General features: G+C 35.4%; 1 protein-coding gene across 1 annotated transcript; it reads left to right on the forward strand.

Annotated features, from left to right (window-relative positions):
- The first annotated feature begins 4,607 nt into the window (after positions 1-4,607).
- On the forward strand, positions 4,608-7,389 carry LOC112504832 (pentatricopeptide repeat-containing protein At1g77360, mitochondrial-like). The gene is made up of 4 exons (XM_025108790.1): positions 4,608-4,889; positions 5,119-6,870; positions 6,966-7,005; positions 7,093-7,389. The coding sequence occupies exon 2, from the start codon at positions 5,141-5,143 to the stop codon at positions 6,605-6,607; it is 1,467 nt and encodes a 488-aa protein (XP_024964558.1). The 5' UTR covers positions 4,608-4,889; positions 5,119-5,140; the 3' UTR covers positions 6,608-6,870; positions 6,966-7,005; positions 7,093-7,389.
- The last annotated feature ends 3,516 nt before the right edge of the window (positions 7,390-10,905 follow it).

The following is a 10,905-nucleotide window of genomic DNA, read 5'->3' on the forward strand; positions in this document are numbered from 1 at the left end:
TTATCTTTCCGCAAACAATCTTGTAAAATCTGTATTGATCTTCTTTATCAATATATATTTTAAATTTGAAAATTGTGTTTGTATTCATCCCCCCCCTTCTACAACCTGTTTAGTATTCTTGTAGACCCTTTTGGGACCAACACTTACCGAATAAATTTTTTTACCGGATGAATATGACAAGGGCCAAGAATTTTACCGGGTAAGAGCGATGAGAAAGATGAAGAGTCTTATCCGGTAAGTGAAGATTACGACTCTTACCCAGGTAAGCGCTTACCCGGTAAATTGTTGCATTCAATACGTTTTGATGTATTAAAATCTTACTCATCAAAATAAATTATAGTGTTAACTCCTATAAGTAAGCACTTACCAGGTAAACAACCCCTAAATCTTACAAAACATCAAAAGAATGCAATAAAATGTCGAATTATAAAATCCGAGGATGTTTATGTAATTTTTGTGTTAATGGAAGGGGCCAACTATAATTTTCAAAATATTTAAATGATTAAATCATGAATAAAAATATATTTTCAGAAATCAAATGGTTATTTTATGAAGTTCACGGATTGTTTGTTAATTCGAAGAAATTTTAATTATTTAGAATATTTTTAACAGATTTTTATAATTGCTGTAAAATAGAAAACCAAAAGTTAAATTTTTTAAGAGGAGTTATATTGCAACAGATAACAAATTCTCTATTTCAGATATTTCAACCTTAATTATATTATTAAAATATTTTTTAATTATATCCTCTCAATATACTTTAAAAAAAAAACTTTATATAAAAAAACTGATAAAATAACATTTATATCTCTTACTAGAAGTTTCATATAAGTCTATATACGTAGAGATTTCTCTATCTTAAATAATAAGATATAAAATCTATTGAAGAAATATAGAAAAAAATTGTGTTAAGAGATATTCTGGATGAGACATAAACTTACTGGGTAATAGCTTGCCAGTAAAATTAACATTATCATTTTACCGAGTAAGATTTTAGTCCAAGAAAACGGCATCGCATGCATCAATTTTCCCGGTAAGCGCTTACCGTGGTAAAACTCGTTGCCCTCACTTACTTTGTAAGACTCTTGGTTTTTGTCTCACTCTTACCAGATAAAATTCTTGATCCTTACCGTATCTATCCGGCAAGGTATGACTTGGTAAGTGTCTTACCCGGGTAAACATTTGGTAAACGACCCCTAACATATGTTTATTTTGTAAGAAGAGATGTTGATCAAGAAAGGAAGGGTTTGCTCGCTGATTCAATTAGTGTTTTGATTATTGCTTATGAAACACTTGTTAAACAATCGTTTTCACTCGATGTTTACTCAAACTGACACCTATTATCCAAGTTATACTTTTATTCGATCAACATTTATCCGATTTGTGTTCTTTATATTACCGAACTAATTATGTAAAATTATAACTCTACGGATTTTCATCCACCTACTTCACTTTCGTTGATCGGGTCCAATATCTTTCACTTATCTATCACACTCTAGATGGTGTATTCAACCCACTTCATGGTCTTGGCCCAATTGGTTAGGCCCATATCCATAAAAAAAATGGATCATGGACGGTTTCTTCCTTTTCGAGAAGGCCAGAAACCAACCCACAACACAATTCACAAATCCATCGTCATTTATATCAATTCAAGCTAAATTTCGACACTTTTAGTCGATTTTCTTGCTAGAATTAATTCATCCCTGAACCATTTATACTAATATTAGGGTTTAATTTGGGTAGAAGTAAAACAAATAGCGTGTTTAATTTGTGCGTAAATCAATGGTTGTAGGGCCATTGTTAAATTACGTAAGGTCAACAGATCGATTATGTGTTTGGTGTTAGGACATGACGGGATTGGACAGAACAAGATAGAACAACTGTTCAATGTTTGCTAAGATAAAATTAGACAAAACAGAACAAGTAAAATGACCAATTTACCGCTGATGAGTTGTTTATTTTAATTAATTTATGTATTTTATTAAATTATAATAGAATAATTATTTTTTATAACAAAATATATCATTTCATGTTTTCGTCAAAACAATTAAAATGACACCAAATAAAAAGTTTATGTAAAATTCTATTTTTATTTTTATCTTTTCTCTACATTATTTTGTTATTATTAATATATAATAAATTACATAAATTAATAAAAATATAGAAACCGTATAAAAATAATATTTTGAGGACCGTAAAATGAAAGTTTAAACATAAAATACAATAAATAAAATTTAAAGAAAGAATAAAATGTAAAAAAGAGACTTATTTGATGTTTTAGAAAAGAATTAAATTTTATTTTGAAGTTGTATTGATAAAATATAAGTTTGTTCCACCTTGTTCCACCCTGTTCCATGGGATAGGGGTGGAACATGTCTGTTCCACTTTGTTTCACTCTATTCCTGTCTCTTTCACATAAAATTCATGCCAAATATGGGATATGAATCTTTATCCCGTTCTGTCATGTCCCTGTCCAATATATCAAACACACCCTTAGAAAACAACAATTTTAATATTGAGTCGATTGCAAACCTTGATGAAATTTTCTTTCAATAATTCTAAGGATTTTGTGTGATTCAAACGCTATTACAACCCCTAATGGAAACGCATAAAAAAAAGTCACCAATTTTGGCATTAAAATCTCAGTTTTCAGATGGTTTCCATAACCCAAAGATTCTATTTCTTGTCTTTGATTGATTGACAAAACATCCCCTCTTAGTTTCTGTTTTGTCATTTCCACCCCCAACAAAAGTATTTCATTTACTTCCCCTCCCATTACCACGTTATATGTATATATTTTGTATACTTTTTAGCACAAGTTGACCGATCCTTGCCTCCTGCGCACAAACTATCTATCACGGAAACTACAAATTGAAGCCATTCTTATCGGTTACAATTTGTACTAATACATTGAAAACACACATCCTTGCCCCCTGCGCACAATCACCGCCAACAATGGTTAAACTCCCAACCCAACCTTTCAACAATGGATTTGACAAGACAAACTATTGTTTAGGGCCCTTGTCGGTTCTATCTTGGCACCCAATTTTCCACTCATCCAACAGCCAGTTACATCCCGGAAAGCATGGCAAACCCTTGTCAACGCCTATGCTCGCCCAACTTGTGGCCACATTAAACAAATCAAGGAGCAGATCAAGAAAGCTACAAGAGGCTCTCAATCCATCTCCACTTATATGAAATACATAAAAACTGAACAGATTAGCTTGCTGCTCTTGGTAAACCACTGGAACATGAGGACATCATTGAGAAGATCTTGGAGGGTCTTGATGATGACTATCGCCAGAATGCAGACATCATGGAAAGCAGGGACACTCCCATATCCTTTGACGAGCTTCACGAGAAACTCATCAATAGGGAATTAGGAGCCGTTTACCAAACACTTATCTGGTAAGTGCTTATCGGTAAAATTTAACACTATTATTTACTTACCGGGTAAGATTTTAGTCTACCAAAACGACATTGTATGCAACAATTTACCCGGTAAGCGCTTACTACTTTGGTAAGAGTCGTCGTCCTCACTTACCGGGTAAGACTCTTGGTCATTGTCTCGCTCTTATCGGGTGGGATTTATGGTCCTTACCTTATTCATCCGGTAAGGTAATGTTACTTGGGTTAAACATATGTAATTGATTATCGTTGTATTTTCTAAAAATCCATACATGACTTATTCTCTGTCAATGATGTTCAAGTTCTTCAAAACTGAACTATATCGATGTTGAAGAGAAGTTAAATTGTAAAGTCTTATGTTCGAGAACATACATGATTGATAGAAATTTGATTGTTCCAGTTAAATGCGTTTGCTCTGAAATCTTCGATTTAGAGGGGTTTTTATTTACGTTTTCAAATTGACAATTGTAACTTATTTTTTATTATGATATAAAATATTTGATAAAAAACTTATTATTAAGGATTAATGAACCGTTTTCCAAACGTTTATTCAGGTAATCGCTTATTCAATAAGATATTGCTATTACTTATATTACCTGGTAAGATTCTCGACCATCAAAAGAACACAATAACCAATAATGTTTTCTGGTAAGCATTAATCATATAGAGATCAAGACACTCACTTATCAGGTAGAATTATCAATTATTGTTATGACTTTTATCGAATAAGATTTTCGGTCTATGTCATGCTCAGCCGATAAGGTTAGTTACCGATAAACATGTAGTTGGTCAGTATTTAGTAACCGGCTCGTAAATATCAATTAATTTAGTTATAATTATACATTGGGGACAATGATAAGTATGTGTAATAGGCTCAAGAGATGCAGTGGATGTTTGAGATTGCTTATAAAAACAATTTATTGACTTATTCCAGTATGACATCGATAATACCCGTTTTTGAGTATTTTGAAAGAACAATTTATACCGATGCCAAACCAGTAATAAGAAGTTTTTAAAAAAGTTAAATACTAACACCCGTTTACAAAGATCATTTGTTATTTGAATATCGTAGGATCATCCGAAAACCCACCAGAAAAAAAAGGAGGAAGTAGCATGAGTAATACAAATGTCGGATAGCCGACAGCGAGATTAGGGTTAATTTGAATTTTGATTGGATACCAGGGTCAAGAACTGAACTGGAGTGAAGGTTGATGAAGAGATTGATCAAGGCAAATTACATATGATCCTCAAGAAATAGGGGAAGGGCTGCCATTGGTCTCCTTTTGAGCATTGGGGCTATTGATTTGCATATTATCAGCAACTGGGACTGTAATTTAATAGGGTTTTAGGTCTTCCGGTTTGCCTGTCGTCAATTGGGCACGAAGGAGATTGACCGCAAGTGTAAAACTTCCATTCTTGTTGAACCGAGTTCCGTCGTCATCTCAGTTCCGAGGTTCAACCCTAGTAAAATCAACAAATCTGTAAGTTTTCACCCGAAGAACGAAACCCTAATTTCCATATCCGGTTATTCTTACATTCTCCGTGTTCCTGGATTTGGGATTTAATTAATTAAATCATCATCTCTGCAATTCATTCGATTCGAGTAATCATTGCTTCTCAGTTCTTCGATTTAGTTACGGAGTAAATGAAATCCATATGTGTTTGTCTGTATATATATATGTAGTGTCTGATATATATATATACATATAGCTTGCTGTAGGGTTTTAAGGTGATGGAGACTGTACCTCTCAGGCACCCACCTCAGGTTGTCCCTTCATCATCACAAGCCTTAGGACATCAAGAACAACTTGAGAAACCTCCCAAACAATTCCCAACATACCTTGATACCCATAATTTATCTCCAAGAGCAAGAATTCTCTGTGAGATACTCGCTAGGGTTGCTCCAGCGGAGGTCGAGACCGCAATATCCGCCACAGGGATGAGCCCAGAGCCTGAGGTTGTAGAAGAAGTGATCAGGCTGTCTTATGGATGTCCTGCTGCCGTTGTGACATTTTTCAGATGGGTGGGTTTGAAGCAGAAGCATTCGCCTTTATCCTGGAATTTGATGGTGGATTTGCTTGGGAAGAATAAGATGTTCGAGCCAATGTGGGATGCTATTAGGTCAATGAAGCAAGAGGGAGTTTTATCGCTGACCACTTTTGTTTCTGTTTTTGGGAGCTATTGTGAGGCTGGGAGGTTCAATGAAGCTATAATGACGTTTGAGGTGATGGAAAAGTATGGGGTTCAACCCGATGTTGTCGCTGTTAACTCTCTTTTGAGTGCCATATGTCGTGAGGATTTTCAGATGGCAAAAGCAGTGGAGTTCTTTCAAAAAACCAAGACTGTAATACCACCAGATGGTGATTCATATGCTATTCTGTTGGAAGGGTGGGAGAAAGAAGGGAATGTGGGTAAGGCGAAAACTATGTTTGGGGAGATGGTGATTCGTGTTGGATGGAGTTCGGAAAACATGGCGGCTTATGATGCTTTCTTGAACACTCTAATTCAAGGTTCAGAAGCTGATGAGGCCCTTAAGTTTCTTCAGGTGATGAAGGGGAAGAACTGCTTACCAGGCTTGAAATTCTTCTCTAATGCTCTTCAGATTCTTATTAGGCAGAATGATTCTGTTCATGCTCTCTCACTATGGGATATGATGGTGAAGAGTGGATTGATCCCAAGTTTGATTATGTATAATGCCATGATTGGTTTGCTTTGCAACAACGATGATATTGTTAATGCCTTTCAACTGCTCGATTCAATGCCTTTCAATGGAATTTTTCCGGACCCTCTAACCTATAACATAATCTTCCAATATCTGATTACAAAGAAGAAGGTGCGGGAAGCAGGGAAGTTTTTCTTTGAGATGATTAAGAATGAACAGCCTCCAACCCCTATAAATTCTGCCGCTGCCATCTCAATGTTCTTCGACCGTGATGATCCTGAGATGGCATTGGAGATTTGGTTGTATATGAAGAAGGAAGGTGTTTCTCCCCTGGATGATAGTGCCAATGCTTTACTTAATGGGCTTGCTAGTATGGGCAGGCTGACAGAGTTGAGGAGGCATGCTGATCAAATGCTTCATACAAGAATTAAGATCTACGAGTCTACAATGGAGAAGTTGAAGATTGCTTTTCGTAAAGAGGGTAGAAATGGATCCGACATATTTGATGATCTTGATAGGAAATGGAGATCTTCGTAGAAGTCTTTCTAATGATTTAGGTTTTTTAAATACATGGATGGAAGAACTTTCTTGATTCATGAACGGGTATAGTTTTTAATGACTTGTCACCTGCGTTATCTGTTTTTTTCATAGAAGCAGTTGTTCTCTCTTAATTATTCATCTTTTCTTCATTTCGGGTTTGAACTTCATGATTTACTTCTGTGGTCTCTGTTCATTGCTTCTTTCCATCTCGGCCTTGCCTAAAAACTCGACCAGAAATTAGCTTCTTTGCTGCAAAACACGTAAGTTTCTTTTGTGCCTAATGTGCCTATCCTAGTGTACCCTTATTCCAGAATGATGCTATAATAGGAGTCGATGCTAATAATCTTTTCCACAGCGTCTTTGGCAAACATGACGTAATATGCAGTGGTTTTACAGTAAGTGCTTTTTTTGGCCATTTTGTTCTGTAATTACTTGCAAGTTTCAACTTTCTCTAATTCCATAGTTATTCGTTTCCGGTATAGGGGAGCAGGATTTCACCTTGGAGTCCAAAGTCTTGGACAAGAATGCCCTTCTCGTTTGACTTTCTTAAATCACGTGGACCCTGTCAAGATGTTGAGTTGTGCTTATAGCTGATATGAACGCTTTGTATTTCCCTATATGTTGTTAACTATAATTACCATGGTCATATATGTACCGAGGTTGAGGTGGACTCAATGGTCCTACACTGCTTCGAGGGTAAGTAAGTGACTAAGCTTAATTATGACGTAAGGCCTAGAGTGCATGCCTCTTATTATTGCCCACATGTAGAGACTGAATGACTTGCTAATTGATCTCTCTGTGTGTGCGTACATATATGCATATATAGTGGGAGGTTCAAATAAGAAGGCTAAATATTATGAGAAGGTAAGAAGGGAAGGTTCATATGTGAATCATTGAAAAATTCCATTTGAAGATGCGTATGTGAACCCATATGAATATTTTGTAACGTCGGTTGACATATGCATTTGAAGCAGATTTTTTTGGATTTCTTCAATGATTCACATGTGAACCTTCCGTTCTTACCTTCTCACAATATTTAGCCTTCTTATTTGAACCTTCTGTTCTTATCTTCTCATTATGAATAACACAATGATGATGAATTTGGGAGTGTTATTGGTCATGAATCACACATTCATGATGAATAAAACATATATATTCATGATGAATATGCCACGTGTGTGCTTTGGGTGGTCCCGTGTACCTAATTAATTTTAGGTTCCTAATGAACCTACACCTATTTTGTAAGTATTCATGAATATCTATCACAACATTCATCATGAGTACTCACATAAATGGTGGTTCCTAAAATATTTAAGATTTCTAAATTAACCTCCCTCTTTCCCTATATATATATGTATTTAGTTTTTGTATTCCATTAGGATTTTCTATTTTTGTCCATTAATTCATCCTATACTTTGTCTCCTTTTGCTTTTTTAATGACAATTTAGATACACATAAAGCCTCATTCAAAGGACATTAAGGGGCTGTTTACCAATACTTACCTGGGTAAGTGCTTACCGGCAAAATTCAAGACTATCAATTAATTACCGGGTAAGATATTAGTTCACCAAAACGGTATCGTATTCAACAAGTAACCCACCTGGTAAGTGCTAACCGTGGTAAGAGTCGTCATTTTCACTTACCGGGTAAGACTCTCAGTCCTTACCTTAGCTCTTATTGGGTAAGATTATTGGTCCTTGCAATGTTGATTCGGTAAGGTAATATGACTTGGTAAGCCCTTACCCGAATAAGCGTTTGGTAATCGGCTTCTAAGAGTTCTTCGTCGCCTTCTGCCATCAATCAGTCATGCTTGGGCGGAAGTCCATTCCAGTTCGTCAAGCAACATACACAGATTATGTTTGAGATCACTAGTTTTCACTCATCAGTTTCGGAAGTTGACTTTTCAAAGGTACGGATGTTTTTCTTATTCGTCTGACTTGTTGATCCTTTACATCCTCGAATGTCATCATATGATGTATGTCTGTTCAGCGATTGTGTAATGATTCTTATAACTTATTTAGTTGTCTCTTATATTCGATTTTTGAATTGTGCTTGTAATCTCATGACACAGAGTCTAAACATGGTACTCCTGTGTATGTGCCTTTTGATTATGAAGAGCCAATTAACTGTGTATTATGTGTTGAGATAAGCTGTGACTTTGTGAGAAATGTTTCAACTTTGTCTTTTTGATGTCTAGGGCTATGTTCAGTTGAGTTATTGTTTAGGTGAGAATGGAAGTTATGGTGAAAAAGGTAAGAAGTGATCTCCACCCTTGGATCAATCTTCAGTGAAGATCAACACTAACGAAACGCATCAGATCAATTCTTGTGAGAAGTACAACTCATGGGATGGAGGTAAGATTAAAAGTGATCAAGGGTCCAGATCCCTTCTTGTACTTCTCATCTTAACTTCTATTCTTACACGATCCTTCAACATGTTCAGTTAGATCAACCATGAGCGGGCCTTTTGGCTTGCTTACTTGTTTAATTGTTTCACCGTTCTTCATCTTTAGCGCGTTTGATTGAGCCCAAACCTCTTGTATTAGCCCATGGGCTTGTCGTTTAATTGTTTTACCGATGAGCCTTTTTCATTGGTGATTTTGCGACAAATCACTATGGGCTTGTCGTCAACTCGTATCTTGTCATGTTTTGTTGACAACCAGTCAATCTATTGATAATCCGTCGTTAAGATTAAAATTACAGAAGGATTAAAAATTCTCAATTGAAAAAATTAGAAAAGCAAAAATTCCAATAGTTATGGGTGATCTTATTGAGCTTATTTTTATACAGCACTATTTAAAATTTTTGGAAGTGGTCATTTCAATAGCTAATCATGTTTCTGTTGTATTGAAGGGGTGATTTGTGGATTGTGATTAGGGGTGTAAATGATGCGAGTCGAGCTCGAGTATTAGTATACTCGACTAGAACTCGATAACCGTTTCTCAAGCTCGAACTCGACTCGAAAACTCGTAAGTAGTTAAAAACTAAACTCGATTGTAATTTTTTAAACTCGAACTCGTTTTAAGCTCGAACCAAGCTCAAACTCTTACTCGAATCATGCTCGAACTCGAACTCTAATAAAGCTCACCCGTCGAAATTTATGAAATTTTAAGGTCTTCTCTTATAAATTATAAAACTTAAAGGTGTTCTTTTAAAATTTTAAAAAACTAAAGGGATACACTTCAAACTTCATCATCAAACAAACAAGGTTACAAACTCCATTGACATACCTCTCTTTTTATAACAACTCTCCATCTTTCTTTTACTATTTCTTACAATGTGGGACAATTTCAGCAACACTTCTATAATTTTTTTTTTCTTTTTTAATTATGATTTTAATAAAAAAAATATTGATATAGTTTTATAATTAAAGATGCATAAAATTGTTCAAATATTTAAAAATATAAGACATTTTTATTACATTATAATATACATATTATATTATAAAAATAAAATATATACCGGATACGGGGGGAGTCAGGGAGACAATACCTGGCCCCAGCCCCAACCCTGGTTTGAGTCTACTGGGGATCCCAAGCCCTGGCCCCGGGACCCGTTTTAGCGGGGAATCTCGTTCCCTGTTTGGGTTGGGTGAGTCGGGTTCCCTACCGGGTCGAGGTAAATCACCATCCCTAGAAGCGTAAGAAGGGATCAGGATCATTGATCACACCTTTAATCTCAAACCAACCCATGAATCACACTTGATACGGGGATTAATTCGTCGCATCTCATCCTAATGAGCATCTAAGAGGTGGAGATCCCTTCTTACGCTTCTCACTTTAATTTTTCATTCTTACCGGAACCCTATCCTCTCTCTCTCTCCCTCTCTCTGTCTCTCTCTCTATATATATATATATATATAGAGAGAGAGAGAGAGAGAAGTTCAATTGCAAACCAATTTTTGGTTGTGAACCGGGGAAAAAGAAAAGTGCGACACGTGTCCCCGACATCCACATTCAGTATGAATAACAAAAGGCAGTCAATATGAATAAGGAAGGTGAAGTTCATGAACTATTCAAATGAATGATACAATATTAAGTATAAATAATACAATATCCATGATGAATAACAACGATCATGAATCCATGTTAAATTGATGCATTATTCATGATGGATAATACACATTCATCATGAATGTGTATTATTATTCATGATGAATAACCTATAGACGCAGAGGATATGTATCGTGCTCTCCTTTGTCCTCGTGTTCATAACTGAAACAAACTTTTCAATTGAACTCCCTATATATATATATATATATATATATATATATATATATATATATATATATATATA

Source organism: Cynara cardunculus, unplaced genomic scaffold (genome assembly GCF_001531365.2).
Source record: "Cynara cardunculus var. scolymus isolate 2C unplaced genomic scaffold, CcrdV1 Un_Scaffold_7080, whole genome shotgun sequence".
In the NCBI taxonomy this organism is placed as follows: Eukaryota; Viridiplantae; Streptophyta; class Magnoliopsida; order Asterales; family Asteraceae; genus Cynara; species Cynara cardunculus.